General features: G+C 38.3%; 2 protein-coding genes and 1 pseudogene across 4 annotated transcripts; all 3 read right to left on the bottom strand.

The window, feature by feature from the left end:
* Positions 1–7,389: 7,389 nt before the first annotated feature.
* On the bottom strand, positions 7,390–9,887 carry LOC143735990 (duodenase-1-like). Of its 2 annotated transcripts, none has more exons than XM_077226443.1 (5): positions 9,790–9,887; positions 9,462–9,612; positions 9,209–9,350; positions 7,694–7,945; positions 7,390–7,602 (listed from the first exon to the last, which is right to left on the bottom strand). In XM_077226443.1, the coding sequence occupies exons 1-5, from the start codon at positions 9,851–9,853 to the stop codon at positions 7,444–7,446; spliced, it is 768 nt and encodes a 255-aa protein (XP_077082558.1). In that variant the 5' UTR covers positions 9,854–9,887; the 3' UTR covers positions 7,390–7,443. The 2 variants fall into 2 exon arrangements, with proteins under 2 accessions (XP_077082558.1, XP_077082559.1); XM_077226444.1 differs by having other exon boundaries at positions 9,462–9,591.
* Positions 9,888–13,490: 3,603 nt separating this feature from the next.
* On the bottom strand, positions 13,491–17,073 carry LOC143735992 (cathepsin G-like). The gene is made up of 5 exons (XM_077226446.1): positions 16,928–17,073; positions 15,266–15,342; positions 14,799–14,940; positions 14,455–14,706; positions 13,491–14,244 (listed from the first exon to the last, which is right to left on the bottom strand). Exons 1-5 carry the CDS (start codon positions 17,024–17,026, stop codon positions 14,089–14,091), a joined length of 726 nt encoding a protein of 241 aa, XP_077082561.1. The 5' UTR covers positions 17,027–17,073; the 3' UTR covers positions 13,491–14,088.
* A 1,649-nt stretch (positions 17,074–18,722) lies between these two features.
* On the bottom strand, positions 18,723–20,236 carry LOC143735993 (granzyme B(G,H)-like; annotated as a pseudogene). The gene is made up of 5 exons (XR_013203347.1): positions 20,166–20,236; positions 19,899–20,063; positions 19,427–19,563; positions 19,084–19,334; positions 18,723–18,887 (listed from the first exon to the last, which is right to left on the bottom strand). The product of XR_013203347.1 is annotated as a granzyme B(G,H)-like (transcript).
* Positions 20,237–20,486: the final 250 nt, after the last annotated feature.

Here is a 20,486-nt window from a genome sequence, read left to right as displayed (position 1 = left end):
GCCATAGAGACGAAGTGAGGGTGCATATCAACTTAATTTAATGAAAAATAATTATTTGACATAAACAGATGGTGGTAAGAAAAATAAACAACATCAAAACAAACAGAAAGAAAACCCTGACCACACATCTCCAAGAAAAGTAAAACTTGCCTAGCTCCCGACCAAAAATCAAAAGACAAGTTTGTTGTGAGTCTTCTGGGTCCTCTAACTGCTACACTAAACTAACTCTAAACTAAACCACATGAAAACCCATCACCCAATACCACCAGCTCTAAACATACATTAAACACTAAAAACAGAGTTCAGTCCCATAACGGGAATGTGCTTATCAAATGAAATCATTACAGTTTTTTACAATCGCTATGACAAATTTTTCAATACTTTTAACAAATTTCCTAAACTCTTAACGCACCAACACACCACCAACACACAATTGGCAAAACAGTTAATTTCATGCTCAAAATCACACATTGTAAACTAAACTCCAACACTAATATTCAAAATACAATAATACACTAGCAACAATACACTTTGTCTACCAAAACAATGCAAATATGTCTCAAAATCAAATAATTTTTCAAAACACTAACATAATATGTATATATATATTCTCGTCCAACAGGAATATTTAGTCAATAGCACAATTTCATAAAAACACTAACATCAGATGGAATTACAGAAACTGCATTATTTTATATGTGTCAGGTATGCCCTTATACAACAGACAGTATATTTTATTGATCATAGATTGTGTTTTGCACTGCAGTTTCTTTTGAAGCTTCTCTACATTTTTGTTTTGTTGGGTTTAGGTCTTTTGCAGCAGAAATTCAATGAAAAAAGACCCATCTCAGAGTGCTTTATAGAATGTACGATTACTGTAATGAAAAAACGAAGACAGAGACAGAATTGCTGAAATAATAAAATAAATAAAAATAAATGTATATATTTGCATAATTCAATTAGCTGTTTCTCAGTAACAATAGAATAAAATACAGGGGATATATTTGTGTTCAATTCACAATATAAACAGCTTTTTACTTGACTTTAGCCTGTAAGGTTAGGTTTAGAACATGGTGTTCCCTTTCAAGGGAACTCGAGCTGCGTCAAACGCTGTGGGAACGCCCCTGCGTTGTGCGTCATGAAGCACGTATGGAATCACCCCAATGGAGAGATGGAACGTCATAGGCGGGTGACGTCATCGACCAGGAAACTATAAAGCACCCCATAAACACAAGCGCAACAGCTTTCTGTGCCTTCAGTCGCGCTAGATGTGAATCTGTCCCTGTGTGAATATTGTCTGTCTTTACATACTCTGCACCACACAAACAATTTATATATATATATATATATATATATATATATATATATATATATATATTAAGAGAGATATTGCGAACGAACAGCAGTTTAGGAAGTGTGTCCCTCCCTGCTCGCGTTATTTCACGAGTGGGGATACACACGTTTTTGTGTTGTTTGTTTGGGAGTGCAGCATGCCCAGTCAGCTCTCGAGGGAGCTGATTGTGAGCATTGCGAGCGTCTGCCATTAAGGACGCTCCGCTCCCGCCGGGCGCTCTTCGAGGAGAGCGGTTCGGTCAGCGCTCCCCGCGGTTCGGGTCCCGCTCTTGCCGAGGCAGAGCGACGACGGGTATCGTGGGGATCGCAGATGGATCTCTCAGCGGGGTTAGAGACGGGCTCTGCCTTATCTCTCCCTTCACCTGTGAGATCCAGTGCCTCAGTCCCGTGTTCGGAAGCACGAGCTGCGGTTTCTTCCGCTCGGGCTGAGGCTGACCTGCTGAGGGACGTGAGTGAGAGTGAGGAGGTCAGTGCTGACGTGGTTCGCGAACTGCGTCAGGCTGCTGATTTATCCCTGCGCGCAACCAGAGAGTCGGCCAAGCTAGTGGTTCGATCTATGGCAGCTCTGGTGGCCGCAGAAAGACATCTGTGGTTAAATCAGACAAACATAAAAGAAAAAGAAAAGCTTTCCTTTTAGACACACCTCTCTCCCCCCTGGGTTTATTTGGCGATGCTGTAAATTCTGTCATCGATCAATTCCAGGAGAAGGAAAAGCAAACAACAGCTTTTAAGAAATTTCTCCCTTTAAAAATTCATGTCCCTGGGGCTGCTGGGCGGGAGCAGCCCCGGCCATCTGCGAGCTCATCATATAGGGCGCTGAAGCAGAGTGTCGCGTCTCGTGCTCCCCCTGCTGGACAGTGGGCTCAGCCGCGGTACTCTCAGCCGAAATCTCCCAGTAATAGAACTGATCTGAGGACAGTTATATTACCTAAGAAGGCTTCGGCTAAGAAGAAGTCCTGGCGCCACGGCGCGCAGGACACTGAGGGTGGTCCCCACCGAGGCGGAAAGGTGTTCACCTCTTTCTACGGTGCCCATTCTTCCTCGGTGCCCTCAGGGGCCCATTGGCCGAACAACTCCCACCATGGGAGGAGGCTGTCATATAGGGATGCTAAAAGCCTAGAGTTCTAAATGCTTTAGTAGAACGCCTCCACTATCCCTAGTATAGCCTAGGCCAGCACCAAGGCGGCCCTGGTGAGGGAAAATTAATATAAGAGGCTGCAAAAATGCTTAGCCTGTATGAAAAATCAAACAGTGCTCAAGGGAGTGATGTACTAACGACGATGTACTCTTTTTTTTGTTTTGTTTAGAGAGGAGACGAACTAGTCTACCCTGAGGTGGAGCAGCAGCATACCCTGAGCAGCAGCATTCAACATTTCCATTCTTTTTTAGAATGACGTTCTGCCACTTAGTGCTCCGCTAATTCCAGTAGGAATGAGCGGAGGCCTCAAATGCTCTCATAATGAGAGGAAGCTGTTAATGTAGTTTACACCTAGAATGAGTGGTGGCACACCCCTTGAATTCACAAAAGGGGAAGCCCTCACATACTCTCACATGAGGCCCATATAACTGGTGCTTCTCTCTATCGTTCTAGCCACCTAACAGGGGAACCTTACCTTACCCTATGACAGTGACATGACCCCATAACTCTACACAGGGAACGAGGGTCTGTAGAGAAATACATTTTAGTGTTAGTTGCACACAAAAATGAAAAAATAAGACCCAGTAGCTCACCTGCGGCGTGCGAAGTGAAGACTCACCACACAGTTATTTTATGAACATGGGGTCTACCACCATTACATGCCTGAAAGAGGCACTCTCACTAACCAAGCCAAGGTAGGCCGTCAGAACATCGTATCACTCATCATTGGCACAGGCTTAGGCCAGATGTAAGAAATGGCTGGGGAGTCGTGGAAGAGAGGAGAGGGCTAAGATATATTAAGCCCTCAACCGACACTGTTTGCTTTTGTGCCTGGATCACCTCCCTCAGATCCCTCTTCTTGCGGGAGTACCGCCTCTTCTGTGACCTACTGCTCCACGGAGGGGTGCACGAGAGGCGACGCTGGCTCTCTGGCCCTGTCTAATGTCCTCTTCTTTCTAGAAGAGGGCCAGACGAGAGCGTTCTTAGAGTAAACCGCTCACAATTTGCACAGACAGATCCCTCGAGAACTGCCTGTGCGAGCTCTTCCCCCAAATAGAAAACCACAGTTGGTGTGTGTTACCTGAGTGTGGGCACGGATCTCAGCGGTATACAGGTTTTAAACACAGCTGAGCACACCTTCGCCTCTCTAAATTTTCCAACCACTGCTCTGCCGTTCAAAATGCGACGTTGTCTTCAGTGGTTTAGATGACGGGGTTGTAGCTCTCAGTGTTGATGTCCACCCAGATGCGAGATAGAATGCAAACGTGTCGTCAATGGGCGGCATCGACACATACCCACGTTTACCTATCCCTTCAACATCAGCGAAACTAGCCCGCTGATGTCGGTGGATACGGGCAGGATATATGGGTTCTTCCATGCCCTCTCAATCTCAGTATGGAGATGTTGGTAGTTTATGGCCAGGGTGAAACCGATCGTCAAGTCTACCGCGAGCGATCTCTCCTCCAACGCGCCGACACGGCAGCTGCAGTTCCATAACACTAACCAGCTCAGCATACCCAGGGCAGGGTGGCTGAGAGTAATGAGACACAGGTGGATGCAATCAGTGATGATGAGTCCAGGTAATGAGTTATGGGAAATGTAGTTTGTGAGGGAATGTAACGGGGAGGTGATGGCGCAGTGGATAAGACACATGCCTTCTGTGTGAGAGACCCGGGTTCGAATCCACTGTGAGACACCAATGTGTCCCTGAGCAAGACAATCAACCCCTAGTTGCTCCAGTGGCGTGCAACCTCTGACATATATAGCAAAATTGTAAGTCGCTTTGGATAAAAGCGTTAGCTAAATTAATAAATGTAAATGGAATGACAATAGTCTGATGTAGAGTGCCCTCTGGTGGCTCTCAAGGGCACTCCACTGGTGACCATTACAGCTATATTGTACAGGTGAAAAAAGTAAACTAGGCATGTTTAACAAGATTTCACCTTTAATATGAATTAGTTTGTCTGAATATTTCATAGTTTTTACTTCGTTGCATTATTTTATTTTTATTATTAAGATGATTAAGTCTGCACAAGAATTAACTGTAATCTGCGCAAACACTAAACTTTGCTTAAATTAAAAGTCTTGCTTCGGTCTACACTTGAATCGTTCTGTTTGCAAAATTGAAAAAAAAAGCAGAATTGAAAACGATATGAAAATAAAAACTGATTTAAAATTGCAAACCTATAATAACCTTGGCTGTAAGAGCGTGTGAAAAGTGTCAATTGCATGAGTCTCACGCTCAATGCGTGAGAGTTGACAGCCCTAGTTTGGACTATGTATGATGTAAAAGCTTGCTGGTTGAAACACATGTTCCTCATTCACTTGAATGTAGGGTCAAGCCAAGACCAACCTAAGTCATATAATCAATGCAAGGAAACTGACAAATGATATATAATATAATATCAATTTAAATGATATATAAGAGTTTAGGGAATTGCAGTAGTTTATTTGCACTATAATAAAATGTTGATGCTACTTGCCAAATATTTTTTTGTGTGTAAAATGTCCTTCTAGCATATTTAGGTCAAAAGTTTAAATCCTTTGTTCCTTCTATCAGGTCTTACTGAAAGTCTTTATCGGTATGTCAGCGTTTATGTGAGACATTTCAGAGATCTGGGTCTCCGAAGGATGTGACACCAACTGTCTCCACAAACCAAAGGACCTCCTGAATCCCCCTGTTAACAATGCAAACCCAAAGTGCACAATTTTGGACTTCATATCAGTCAGTGTGTGGATCACACTTACGATGCAACTTCCTCCACCTCCTTTTTTAAAAAATATTGTAGAATGAGCAACACAATGATGAGAAAGTACTGTTCTTGTTAATCCTTGCAGTCTCATATTGAAGTCACAGATGGTGTGAATATTATTAATACAGATTGATCAATATTCTGTTCAGTTGGTCTCACCAGTGTAGGTCAGGTGTGGCAGCAGAGAGGCCAGCAGGAGCAGAGAGATGATGATGATGGTCATGATGAAGAAGAGGTTCAGTGAGCTTTCATGACATATTATGTAGTCGAAAAGCAGTATTCAAGTCGTATGTCTGAATTCATAGTATTCGTAAAACAGTAGGCAAAAAGTACCCGGATGACCTACTACTACTTCCAGTGAGATTTTGAAGTGTGCATTCAATGGTCACTTTATTATCACATCCGCATCCAGGTACTTTTTGCCATTCCATTTTTTAATGGAAGTGAAGCAACGCAACTGACACCATACACCGTATGTCACACCGTATGAAAATGACAATGTGGTGGATGTAGTATGTCCAAATTTAACTCATACCATACACATTCATACTAAATAGAACATCAAAGCCAAATAGTATCAAACCAAATGTAGTCCCCATACAGTATGCGATTTCAGATGCATATACTGAGATGTGTGTATATATATATATATATATATATATATATATACACACACTCACACACACACACACAGTCACTATATTAGGTTGTTCAACTGCCTATTAACGCAAATGTCTAATAATCAGTCTATCACACATGGCAGCGACTCAATGCATTTAGGCATGGTCAAGACGATCTGCTGAAATTGAGCATCAGGATGAAGAAGAAAGGTGCTTTAAGTGACTTTGACTTTTTCAGAAACTGCTGATCTACTTGTATTTTAACTCACAACTATCTCTAGAGTTTACAGAGAATGGTTATAGACATATCCAGTGAGCGGCAGTTCTGTGGGCGAAAATGCCTTGTTGATGCCAGAGGAGAAGAAGAGCATCTCTGAACGCACAACACGTCGAACCTTGAAGCAGATGGGCTACAGCAGCAGAAGACGGGTGCCACTCCTGTCAGATAAGTACAGGAAACTGAGGCCACAATAGAAAGACAAAGGTGCCGAAGGTGCAGGTAAGTCGAAGGCTGACCAAGGCGGAGCCGGAGGGACAAGGGAGCCCAGAGAAGCGGTATGGCCGATGGTTTCCGGTGGAGCCGAGGGAGGGAGGAGCCCATGTGGAGTGATGGGCACAGAGGCTGGAGGCGGTGACAGGGGGTCCTGTATGCTGGATTGAGCTGGTGGCCTGAAGACATTTGACAGACCTTTACAGCACATGGGGGATGACGAGGGGCTGAAGGACAGCAGCAGAGGAGGGGCTGAGGAACTGGCTGATTGAGGAGGTGGGAGAGGGAGGCTGGGCAGGAATTCAGGGAATTCAGGGGACGCTGGAGAAACTTGGAACTCTGAAGATGCAAGAGGCGCTGGAGATACAGGGGAACTAGGAATAATCTCCTCAAAAAAGTCTATTAAAACCTCCTCAAAAATGTCCTTTAGTTAATCAAAATAACTTGCAGAGGCCAACTCGTACTCACACTCAGCGGTGGGGATGTGGACAGGCTCGGCGATCAGCGGTGTTGCCGGTTCGCGCACCTGGTCAGACTCTGTAAAGAGCTCAGGCTCCGCGGAGATGTTCTCACCTGTCCCCTGCTTGTATTCATATTATTTTTTGTGATAATCAACAATAACCACTGCTATCGAATGAGCTTAACTTGTATTGAACTCAGAATATAAAGCAGCTGTTCAATCAATTATTGCGAAGATCTCATAATCTGCAAAGTTCCAGTGAATTCTTGCTTTACAATTCTGTCCCAATCAAAGATGGTTTGTGCTGCAAAAGCGGTGCATTTTCACAATGTTCAAGGCGGGTGTGGTAAAACTTCACAATATGTTGCTAGAACCACTTTTTTTGTTTGTTTTTCTCTGAAACTTTGCTTACATTTCTATCTTTGTGGACAGGAAATATTGCGCAAAATCTCCTGAATTCGTGTGGTAAACCATTGTGGGCAGAGCATTTTTCCTACTGGAAATACACAATCTATAATTTATAATGTGATTAAAAAAATAGGGCTAGATAATAAAAAAGCCACTTGACTCATTGATGATTGATATGATGCATTTATTGAAACAATTTGGAGACATTTAAGACAAAAATGTTAATAAACATTTCCAATAAACTTATGTATCCATGGAAGATATGCTGAAATCTTCATATAAACTTCAGGTAGTTTACGTGAATTACAGAGATCTGGGTCTCCGAAGGATGTGACACCAACTGCAGTGTCTCCACAAACCAAAGGACCTCCTGAATCCCCCTGTTAACAATGCAAACACAAAGTGCACAATTTTGGGCTTCATATCAGTCAGTGTGTGGATCAAATGACAAAATGATGATCTTGTACTTACGGTGCAACTTCCTCCATCGCCATATGTACACATCATCTGTGAAGCTAAATAGTTGTCTTCTCCCCATTTATTTTCACAATTTGTGTTATTCATGATCTTCACGTATGTCTCCATGAGACGATTGCTATGTGAGCCATTATTCAGTCTTCCCCAGCCTGAAACACTGCACACAGAATGCACTTCATTGTCCTCTTCTTTCATTGGTATGGAAATCCAGTAGACTTTCTCATTTTGTGTAACCTTTTTATCCAGCTGTTGTACAAAATCACATAGAAAGATTTAATCATATTGAACGTTTTTTTTTACATTTTATTTTATCACAACTGCTATGCAACTCATCTTAGATCTTTTTCCTTCAGTTGAGATTTGTTTGGTTTCTTTTCTGATCAAGTATTTATGCATCTTTGTAAATGTTCAGATACACTGAAATATTGATGTATTGACAGCATCTAAATAAAAGCATTTACATGTGCAAAGCTTTAGAAACAAAAACATTTGTATGAATCCTTTATATTTATCTTACAAATGTTGGCTATTTGTACATTTTACTATTTGATATTTTTGAGCCCCTGCACACCCATACGCTAATAACTTCTAAAAATGATATACAAAATAATAAGATAAATGTGCAAATTGCAACATAGTGTACAATTACAGTGATTGGACGCTGCACTCTGTGTAGCCTAATACTTGATTTTAATTGGCCAATCGTATCCGTCACCCATCACAACGTTGCATGTTTTCTTTTTTTTTAATGACAACAAAATAAAAATGTAACTATACATAACAACAGGAACATTAAAGACCGTGACCTATATCATGAAAGCAATACAATTAGAATGATTAAGAGCCAGAGGGGAAGAGAAGGAAAACACGACGCTGTGTATTCTGACTGAGGTTTATTTATATCTCTTATCACAAATGCAACTGGCGCCATCTTGCGTCTTAGTTGTTGATTGTAATCGAAATTACCTAGTAAGTGTTTGTCTTGTTATCAAAAGTTTTGTACGTTTTAGTGGGCTATTTTTTTCCTTGGCGGAAAAGTTTTAAAATACTGTACAGGTAAGATTATAAAATAATTTGCAGCTGTGTTAAAATATGGTCTATTGATCAGTTTAAAACATATTTTTCACTTTAAAATAATGGTCCGGATCACTACTGTAGTTCCTGCATAGTGACTAAGTAACACATGAGTGATGCCTTTTATGACTATTCAGAGTAAAATTTATGACAAATTACGTCTCAGACACGATAATGTTCTTTAAATTTTTCAGTTAGTTAATAGTTATTAATTAGGCTAATCTTATTATGTAATTATTGATTACATAATAAGGAACTATCTCCTAAATTGTATAATACTGATAAGATTTTTTGTATATTAGTTAGTTGTAGATGAAGTGTTAAAACTATTAGTCCTGCATTAGTAGTACTTCCTGCTTTACTTATTAATAACTGACCATTATTCTAAAGTGTTACCAGATATAATTTTGAACTGAAATGAGTACAGATTGTTACCCTTAAAAGCATAATGTCATTCATAACCGGTTCCACGGTAAAGTCTGGATGCTGGTGGTAGGACTTTACTCTGATGCGGACTGAACCCTCAGTCGTGTTTTTTAGGTCATGTGCACCAACCACAACTGTCAAATTCTCCGGTCTGTTAATATCAAATAGATTTTATTAATATAAGCAGCCTTTTCTTTTTAGAGTATAGTAGCCTATGTCAAATGTCATGATAAACATTTTCCAAAAAATACACTGTAGCTACTTGTTTCGGCAATGTGCAGCAGTCAGGACAAACTCATCAGAAAGGAGGAATCCACCGCAGATATGGAGACAGTTCTTCTGAATAGAAACCATGTAAGGTCTGGAGTGGGGTTTGGCTTCTGTGCCGTTCACTATTCCCACATTCACATGAGCTGAGAGAGAGAGAGAGAGAGAGAGAGAGAGAGAGAGAGAGAGAGAGAGAGAGAGAGAGAGAGAGAGAGAGAGAGAGAGAGAGAGAGCTGTCAGTCAACTAGTCAACTTATTTAGCACATACAAATTAAATCTTCTTAAATAATCATCATAATAAGCTGTTATGTAATCAGTCTCACCAGTGAAGGTCAGGAGTGGCAGCAGAGAGGCCAGCAGGAGCAGAGAGATGATGATGATGGTCATGATGAAGGAGACGATCAGTGAGCTCTCATGATAAAACACTGCATAAATATGAGGGTGGGTGGAGATATTGAGCTTCTGGTAACTATTTATCAGACCAGCTTCCAGGGCACCACAATGTCATATCTAATTATCTAGAACAAATGCAGGTGAGCTGTAGACATGACTAAGTGAATAAATAATAACGTGACATAAGTAAATGAAAAAAATGACCGTAATATATTTATTTACTTCTTATTTACTTATCCGATGCTGCATCAGAATGTTTCTGAATTACTGAAATTGGTATGGAAATTGAGAACCGTATTATAGTGCATGCAAATAAAATAATACATTTTAAAAATACACTGATAATAAAAAATAAATGTTTTACTCATTTTGCTTACATAAAAAAAATAAAAATGTTTGGTGTGAAAATGTCCCCCCTGGCCTGGGTGGATGTGGGTGAACAGATATGTGGCTAGAACCGCAGTTGAGCTCATAAGCTCCACAACTCTCTGTCAAGATGAAAAATAGTAAATAGGGACAGTAAATTTGCTATTAAATTTGTACATTAAAAATACTCTCACTTGTGGCAAGCGTGATGTTACATTTACTGAACAGAATTACCTTAAAATATAGTAAAAACAACTGTTCAGGCAGAAAATCCATATCATATTATAAATTGAAGACATGGGCTGCATATGTTGTCAACAGGAAACAGATTTTTTTTTATCAGAATGAACTATCATGTTAAACTAATAAGGTAAAAAAAAGAGAGAGAGAGAGAGAGAGAGAGAGAGCAGATCTTATCAGCAAGAATGACTCATAATCAACATTGTGAATATAAACAGCATTTACCCAGGCAGTTGCAAAGTTCATTTGAATGCATTTATTTGTTCTTATTGGTTTTGGGGGCAACGCAAGTACATCTGATAAAAACATTTCAAGTAACTATTAAAGTTAGGCATTACTTTTAACAAGTTACGTTTTCCAAATAAGTAATGCTATTCCGTTTTCCCATTCATTGACTAACATTTCTCCTGTCCCCATGTTGAGAGAAATCTTGAGTAAGGTTTAGAGGCTTTGTGTACGCTGTGTGTGAACATGATGGTTATTGTAGTTCTAGACTAAATGTGAGCATGCATTTACTCCTCTCACTTGAACAAAAACAGATTCAGTATTCCTCAAAATGAATAAAAACAGTGAAAAGGAAACTCAGAATATTATGCAAACCTGCAATAATTAAATATGTTAAATAACATAAATGTACTTTTATGTATTTACAGTTTTTTCTATTGCTAACAAGCATTTTCAAAACTCTTCACACATTCAGCGACACACAAGTGTATACGGACCAAACTGTGAATTTTTCATTGCAGGATATTTTTCATATGCTATCACACTGCTTTCAAAACTGATAAAAGCACATTCGAATCAGAATGATGGCCAATTTAAAGCAATTATTTTGAAATATAGAAAATCTTAGCAGAAAATGAAAAAATAATCATTCCAAGCTAATTGCAATTTCAGCTCAAAGCCAACCCAGGTGTCCTGCTTTAGTCTCATTACCACGTTTTAGTAAAAGGGGATAGCTTGAAACTGATTTTGTTTGGAAATATGGATCACAGAAGACAGGTTGGTGAGGAAAGAGGAGTGGTACGAGGGAGAGTGCGTGGAGGACTAAGGAGAGGAAGACCAAGAGCGGTGATATCTGATGAAATAAGGGCCACAATTTTGTGAACTTTGAGAGAGGCCGGTCTAAGAATGCAACCAAATCTGTACCGCTCAACAGTTGCGTCAATAGTAAGAATTTTCCGGCAAAACAACAGGTGAGATTATACATATTACAGTACAATACATTATGTCTACATTTTGAAACCCATTACAGTACATTAATTGTTGTGTTTTAGAATCCAAAGGTTGCCTCAGAGAGGAGGGAGAGGCAGAATCTTTTCAGATGTGCAGGAATTTGCCATTGTTGACATGGCAATTGCCAACAATGCAATAAAACTACGGGAAATTCGGGATAGAGTGCTGGCAGACAACTTTTGGAAATGTGAATATGGTCAGCACAATGACAATTGCCAGAGTCCTAGAGAGACATAAAATAAGGATGAAGCAATTGTACACCGTACCCTTTGAGAGAAACTTTGAACGAGTGAAAGAACTCCGGTATCAGTATGTCCAGGTAAGATGTCTGTTCAGTAACCAAACAGACATAAACATGCAGTAATGCATAATGTAAATGACTGAAAAACTGTCTGTAATTTAGAGGGTAATAGAGATGTAAGCCAGCCGAACTCCACATACTTTTATCTTTGTGGATGAAGCTGGATTCAACTTGGCAAAAACAAGACGCAGAGGAAGAAATGTGATTGGACAGAGAGCAACGGTGGATGTCCCAGGCCAGAGAGGAGCTAACATCACGATGTGTGCAGCACTTTCCAATGATGGTTTGCTGTTACACAAACCATTTATTGGCCCCTACAATACAGAGAGGCTTATTTCTTTTCTGAATGACCTGCATAATCAACTTGTGCCAGCAGAAGAGAGAAGGCGAGGGGCATCAAACTGCCGTACCTTTGCTGTTGTGTGGGATAATGTGGCATTCCACCACTCTGCTGCAGTCACAGACTGGTTCGCTGCACATCCTAGGATGTCAGAATTATTCCTGCATCTATACTCCCCCTTCTTAAACCCCATAGAGGAGTTTTTCTCTGCATGGAGGTGGAAGGTTTATGACCACCATCCACATGACCAGATGACTTTACTGGAGGCAATGAATGCGGGGTGTGGAGACATTTCTCCTGAAGACTGCCAGGGTTGGATTAGACGATCCAGAAGATACTTTCCAAGATGCATTGCCAGAGAAGACATCAGATGTGATGTTGATGAGAACTTGTGGCCTAATGCAAGAGAGAGGAAGGACTAGAACCTTCACAGGACTTTACAATGAGTGATCAGACTACACGTGTTGTTGATGTGTTGACATTTCTTCTTTTTTTTTGACCTGGAATTTTAGGATTGTTTTTTTCTTTTCTTTTTTTACAGTATTTTCACAAATAAAGTACTATATTCAAAGAAAACAAATGATTTCTGATTCATTCTTGTTACATACGTATGCTTTAGTACATTCAATAAAATAAAAATCTGTTATTCTATAATGAAATACTCAAACTTTACAAATAAAAGTTCATAATTTATGTAATGCTTCCTGTTACTAGTGTTTTTTAGGTCAGTGTGTTATGAGTGACATGCATGTTTTCTGAATGAGAATTTGTTGTTAGTGATTGGTGGAACAAGCTTATTTTGATACGTGTATGAAGTGATTGTATATTGTGTATGGAATTGTTGGTCTGAGTGAGTTTTAGAGGTTAGATTAACTGTTTGGCCAAAATGAATGTTGGTAATGCAAACTGTATGAAGAGTTTTGAAAACGTTGTTTCCGTACTGAACAATGCTTGTTAGCAATTGAAAAAAACTGTAAACTCACTTTATTATCCAGTGTGTTTGTTTGTATGTGTGTGTGTGTGTGCCTGATGTATAGACTTTTTATGTGAAGGACTCGGGGCGTTTTTGTCATGCTAGAAAATCAAAAGGATTTTATGTTTCCCGAGAGCCTGCTTTTCTGCTTTATGACACAAGAAACAAATGATTATACAATGTTCAGGAAAATTTGTTTATTTTGATATATTGAGATGAAAGCACACAGTACATATTTATATACATTGAAATGTGTTTATTGAAAGAAGTTTTGAGGGCCAATTAACTTAACTTTAAAAAAGCAAAATCACCTCATTTCACAGGAAATTATTCTTTATCCATGGAAGATATGCTGAAATCTTAAAATAAACTTCAGGTAGTTTAGGTTAGCCTGCGTTAACACACCCCAATGGATTTTGTGTGTAATGCATTCTGCAGTTAGACATGATTGTTACTGCAGTTTCATAAGGTTGTAACATTGAGGACTATTTGACTTATTTTTGATCCATGGAAGAAAATCTGAAATTTTAGTATCCACATTAGGAAACTGAGGTGAATTACAGAGATCAATGTGATGAAAAGATGTAACTGCAGTGTTTCCACAAACCTCCTGAATCCCCCGGCTAAGAAACAAGCTCAGGATATATGTGAGGAAGAAAAAGTATATTTTGTTTGCATAATTCATTTAGACAAGATGTTACTGCAATTGCATGAGGTTGTAACATTGAGGACCATTTGACCTGTCTTGATAGTTTTTTTTTTTTTTATTAAAGTCAATTATTTCTAATAATGTTTTTGATCCATGGAAGAAATGTTGAAATCTTCATATAAACTTCAGGATGTTCAGGTGAATTACAGAGATAAATGTCACCGAAAGATGTGACACCAACTGCAGTGTTTCCACAAACCAAAGGACCTCCTGAATCCCCCTGTTAAAAAACAAAGATCAACACATCACTAAAATACCAGTTATCACCTTTCTCTCTTCAGGACATTGAGACTGCTTCATGCATTGTAAAGAGTTAAATAAATCAAAATAATAATTTATTTATTCTATAGATATATTTATTTTATTTGTAAATATAACAAATATTATTTATTATTAAATATTATTATTATTTAAAAAAATGTTTACATACAGTACAGCTTCCTCCATTGCCATATACACACATCATCTGTGCAGCTGAGAACTCCGATCCCCAAATATTGTCACATTTTTTGTTATTCATGATCTTCACATTTGTTTCCATGAGGACTGGGCTTGAAGTGCCATTAGTTACTAAACTTCCCCAGCCTGCAACACTGCAAACAGAATCTGCTGCGATGTCTCCTTCTGTCTTTGGTATTGAAATCATTCCGACATTTTTGTTCTTTTCGACTTTTTTCTCTAGCTGCAATCATAAAAACACAATTATATGTTAATTGACAGTGTTTAAATGATTAGCTATCATTTTGAACAACTGGTATAAATGCAGTCTGTTACCCTCAAAAGCATGATGTCATTCCGATAAGGTTCATCACTATAATCCAGATGTTTGTAGTATTTATTCACTTTAATGTGGACATGTCCTTCATTCTTTCCTCGTAGGTCATGTGCACCAACCACAACTGTCAGCTCTTCTCCTCTGTTTATGGAAACATTCATCTTAACTTCAGCTTTTAGATTTCTTTATTCTTGCAGAAAAGATTGTTAGGGTACCTTGCTGCCTTAAATCTTTAAGTACAATCAACTTGGATGTTTATGTAATTTCAACATAAATTCCATTAAACTGACTTAAAAAAATGAAAATGAAAATTTTGTAGACAATTTTAAAAATTGTAATGTAGAAACAAGTATTTTTCTGTAAAGCTGCTTTGAACGGATAATGTGTTGTGAAAAGCACAATACAAATAAATGTGAATTGAATAGAAAATTAAGGATTTTAGCTCAGAAAAAAATTAAAGACTTACTTGTTTTTGCAATGTGCAGCAGTCAAGACAAACTGATCAGAAATGAGGAATCCACCGCAGATATGTTGATGGTACACCTGAAGAGAAACCATGTAAGGTCTGGAGTGGGCTTTGGCTTCTGTGCCGTTCACTATCACACTACTTTTTTAAAATTGAGTGCAGAGAAAAAACTAAAGCAATTTCACATCCTTTGGATGGATGCAGTAAAAACAAGTTCTGTTAATCAGCTCATCAGCTCCAACCACAGTGTCAGACGACAAAAAAAACTGTTTAAAGATGACGCATAGAATCACAATTAACACTTGCATGCAATATGTAAAACACAAATATGATTGAATATACTTTATAAACAGTTATGAGGCATTTAAACATGATAGGTTTTATATTTTTGTGGTCTTTTTAGGTCAGCCATTTGACATGAAGTACTAACTGTCATCTTCATTATTAATCACTGTACTCCAAATCAAAAATAAAATTCATAATGGCTATAAAACTGTAATGTCTAGTTATTGATATTGTTCTCAAACGGCAGAAGAAAACCTATAGATTAACTTTACGGGAGCTCAGGAAACAAATGTAAGAAAAAAAAAAAATATATATATATATATATATATATATATATATATATATATTGTGTGTGCAATGAATTTATACAGGAAGTTTGATTATATTTGACTATTTGATTCATTGTTGTTTGTTAACACATGATACTCTTATGATACAAATTTGAGTATTTTAAGTTTTAAATACTAGTTTTATTTAGTAAGGTTTTTTTTTTTTTTTACATTTCCACACATAATGGAAAGAGTTTCTGGTAACTCTTTATCAGATTGGTTTCCAGGACACCACAATTTCATATCTAATGATCTAGAAAAAATTAACAGTAAGTGAGCTGTGACTAAGTGAATAATTAATAACTGGCCCCCAAAACTGATACAAACGAATCAAAACATTCAAATGAACATTGCAACTGCCTGGGAAAATGCTTTTTCCTTCTCACAATGTTCATTATGAATATTTCTTGCTGATAATATCTGCTACCTCGTTTTGGTTTTTTATCATGATAGGGGTAGACTGTTTACAGTTGAGACATGAGTACAGTTGAGACACCTTAAATAACTTGCGTGCGCAGCATACACAAGTTGTGATTTTTGACGTGCACATGTGTATTATTGTCCTCTTTGATCATGTAAACATATCCGATCCACATTCCACAATGAATAGCTTATTATCCTTATGTGACTGTTAAACGTAACTGTTATCATCACAAACGTAATTCTCTGCCCTAAAAACTGGCATATTTCATGGTATTGTGTCATGCAAGATCATTGCAAAATCTAGAGAAATGTGCGAGGTGGCCAGCGGGGTATGGTTGAGAGACACAAGTGTATCAACTGTACCCCCGATAGATTTCTATTAAGAAACACACTGTTTAGTTGTTCAGTGTTATGATAACAGGTTTAACGTCGTAATTAGCTGGCCTCCTTTACACTCAACCCCCTAAACCCCACTCTCATCACGGTCACGGCACCAATGTAACCACTCAGCACCCCCTCGCCCCGCTCTGTACGGACCTCGAACCCGGGTCGTCGGCGTGGGAGACGGGCGCTCTTACAAGGAGGCGAGGCAAAAATTAACCAGTTTCTAACATCAGTGGCTTACCTGCACAGGTCTTACTAGCTGGCCTCCGTTATACCGAAATGTAAAAAAGGAGCATGTAAATCTAGCCATTCGATGAAGAGTTATTTTCTTTAAACGCATGAGATGAAAAGAAAGACGTTTCTGTTCAGTTTGATCTTACTGAAACTAAGACATGTAGATTTTACAGTCTACACCGCTAGAGGGCACAATGAGCACATGCAAATCAGCTTCACACACGCTGTATCTTTTAACATATAACTGCGTTGATGAGTGCCGTCTAATTTTATTTCGCATATTCAATCTAATTCATTTCCTGTAGGCATATACTTAATTGCACTTAGTATTTTTTCCATTCTAGATAAATTGGTGGCCTTTCTTGAAATAGCGTGCAGAGCAAAAGCTGAAGCAATATCAGCAGTAAAACTTCACACCCATAGCAAGATTTGCCATTGATTCAGCTCATCAGCTCCAAACCGCAAGTGCCAGGCGAAAGCATTGGGCTGGAAAAAGCTGTGAAAAGAGTATGCATAGTGTCACTATTAACACTGGCATAAAACGTGTGAAACTGAAATATGCTTGAATATACTTGGGCCAAAAAATAAACATTCGTGAGGTATTTAATCATGATAGGCGTTATGTTTGTGGTCCCTAATGGGAGCAGCCGAATGAAAAAGAGAGAGATGTGTTAAGTTATTTTTCTTTATTAATCACTGTGCTATATCAATGCCAAAAGGTCGGGTTACAAACTTTTCCCCAGATCAACAGTTACCTTTCCTTCTTATATTCTGAGCAAAGCATTGTTAAACATGAGTGGAATACAAACACCAAAACCAACTGGCAGGAAGCCAAAAGATAAGGCAAATGGGTGATGAAGAGGAGGAGAAGTACATTAACATAGTCCCCTCAATGTATGTTTAAATAATAATGCCTAGATTGCATGATACTTTAATATCTAGGTTCAGCTGTCAGATGAGACCAAACAAGACATAGTTAGGCTACATGTTAGGAAACACAATATGAAGTGGAAAGCACATGTGTCCTGAAGCAAATGCAGATGTGTCATTGAGGTGCAAATACTCTCTCTGTGCCTTTCGTGTGACATTATTAAAAATGTGTTAATGCTCTTGCTGTGGTCTCTGCCCGTTTGAAAAATGCATTGCAAATCAATCAGCGATTGACAAATTCAGATTCAAGTAGCTTTATTGGCATGGGCTTTACATCGTCAAAGCATTGGCAGGGCTCTGATCCAATGGTGTTATGCATTTTCAGATTAACCGTAACTGTTCGTGACAAGCACCAGTTTAGAAAACCCACTATTGGTGACTGGTGTGGTGTAAGTTTCCAATTGAAATTGAGGTAGGGAGGGATGATATAAGATCGGCCCGTCATGGACGCTGTGCACTTGTCAATCTGAAATTTTAGTATACACATTAGGAAACTGAGCTGAATTGCAGATATCAATGTGATGAAAAGACACTTTCTGCAGTGTTTGCACAAACTATAGACCTCCTGAATCCCGCTGTTAAGAAACAAGCTCATTATATATGTGAGGAAGAAAAAGTATATTTTGTGTGTGTAATGCATGTAGACAGTAGGCTATATTACTGCAATTTCATGAGGTTGTAACATTGAAGACCATTTGACTTGTCATTGTTAACACATGATCATTTTATTAGAACAAGATGTGGAAGAAAATATGTTAAACATTTGGAAACATTTTTGATGTTTGATGGAAACATTTTGGAAATTTGGAAATTTTTGATGCTTAGTTTTAGAACTAGTATTAGTACTAGTACATCTATTTATTATTATACTGTAAAGTCAATTATTTTTGTTCAATTATATTTTTGATCCATTGAAGAAATGCCGAAATCTTAGTATACACATTAGGATACTCAGGCGAATTGCAGAGATATTTATATCCGAAAGATGTGAGACCAACTGCAGTGTTTCCACAAACCAAAGGACCTCCTGAATCCCCCTGTTAAAAAAACAAAGATCAACACGTCACTAAAATACCAGTTATCACCTTTCTCTCTTCAGGACATTGAGACTGCTTAATGCATTGTAAAATGTTATATAAATTGAAATGATAATTTGTTTATTATTATTATTTAGATTTATTACATGTATTTGTTAATTACTAATATTATTATTATTTAAAAATGTTTACATACAGTACAGCTTCCTCCATTGCCATATACACACATCATCTGTGCAGCTGAGAACTCCGATCCCCAAATATTTTCACATTTTTTGGTTATTCGTGATCTTCACATTTGTTTCCATTAGGACTGGGCTTGAAGTGCCATTAGTTACTAAACTTCCCCAGCCTGCAACACTGCAAACAGAATCTGCTGCGATGTCTCCTTCTGTTGTATATTGAAATCCATTCGACATTTTTGTTCTTTTCGACTTTTTTCTCTAGCTGCAATCATAAAAACACAATTATATGTTAATTGACAGTGTTTAAATGATTAGCTATCATTTTGAACAACTGGTATAAATGCAGTCTGTTACCTTCAAAAGCATGATGTCATTCCGATAAGGTTCTTCACTATAATCCAGATGTTTGTAGTATTTATTCACTTTAATGTGGACATGTCCTTCATTCTTTCCTCGTAGGTCATGTGCACCAACCACAACTGTCAGCTCTTCTCCTCTGTTTATGGAAACATTCATCTTAACTTCAGCTTTTAGATTTCTTTATTCTTGCAGAAAAGATTGTGAAGGTATGATTAAACCATTTAATTGAGATTTTACTTTTAATTTGGATTAGTTTTAATCTTCTGACAAAAATTTCAAATGACCCAAAACCTGTGAAGAGATTACGCCAGTCACCTCTGATAACAGATTACTCTAAACTGTAATGTAGAAACATGAATTTTTCTGTAAAGCTGCTTTGAAACTGTATTTTTTGTGAAAAGCACTATACAAATACAACAATATTTATATATCTAAAAGTTCATGAATTTAGCTCAGACAAAATCACAGTCTTACTTGTTCCAGCAATGTGCAGCCATCAAGACAAACTGATCAGCAATGAGGAATCCACCGCAGATATGTTTCCTTTTCCCATACGTCTGAAGAGAAACCATGTAAGGTCTGGAGTGGGGTTTGGCTTCTGTGCCGTTCACTATTCCCACATTCACATGAGCTGAGAGAGAGAGTTTATTCTGTCAGTCAACTTATTCAGCACGTATACAAATCAAACATTCTTAAAAATCATCATAATATACTGTTCTATAATCATTCTTACCAGTGAAGGTCAGGAGTGGCAGCAGAGAGGCCAGCAGGAGCAGAGAGATGATGATGATGGTCATGATGAAGAAGACGGTCTGTGAGTGTCTGCAGAAGAAGCAGAGTATTTATTGTTTTTGTCAGAGGGTTGAGACTCAGTTTCTCACTTTATGATGTCAGCAACACTGTGAGTAAATTATTGCTAATCCTTGTGGCCTAATGTTTAAAACCATAACTTCTTGTTACCATCATGTAAGCACCTCATCTTGCAAGCACCAGTGCTGACATTGGTGTGAGGAAAAAAACAAGGTCCAAAATCTCTGTATATGGCAATGTCCAG

The sequence above is a fragment of the Siphateles boraxobius genome, unplaced genomic scaffold, assembly GCF_051911475.1.
Source record: "Siphateles boraxobius isolate OS27281-9 unplaced genomic scaffold, OSU_SipBor_1 13, whole genome shotgun sequence".
Lineage (NCBI taxonomy): Eukaryota > Metazoa > Chordata > Actinopteri > Cypriniformes > Leuciscidae > Siphateles > Siphateles boraxobius.
This window is presented reverse-complemented; position numbering and strand designations above follow the sequence as displayed.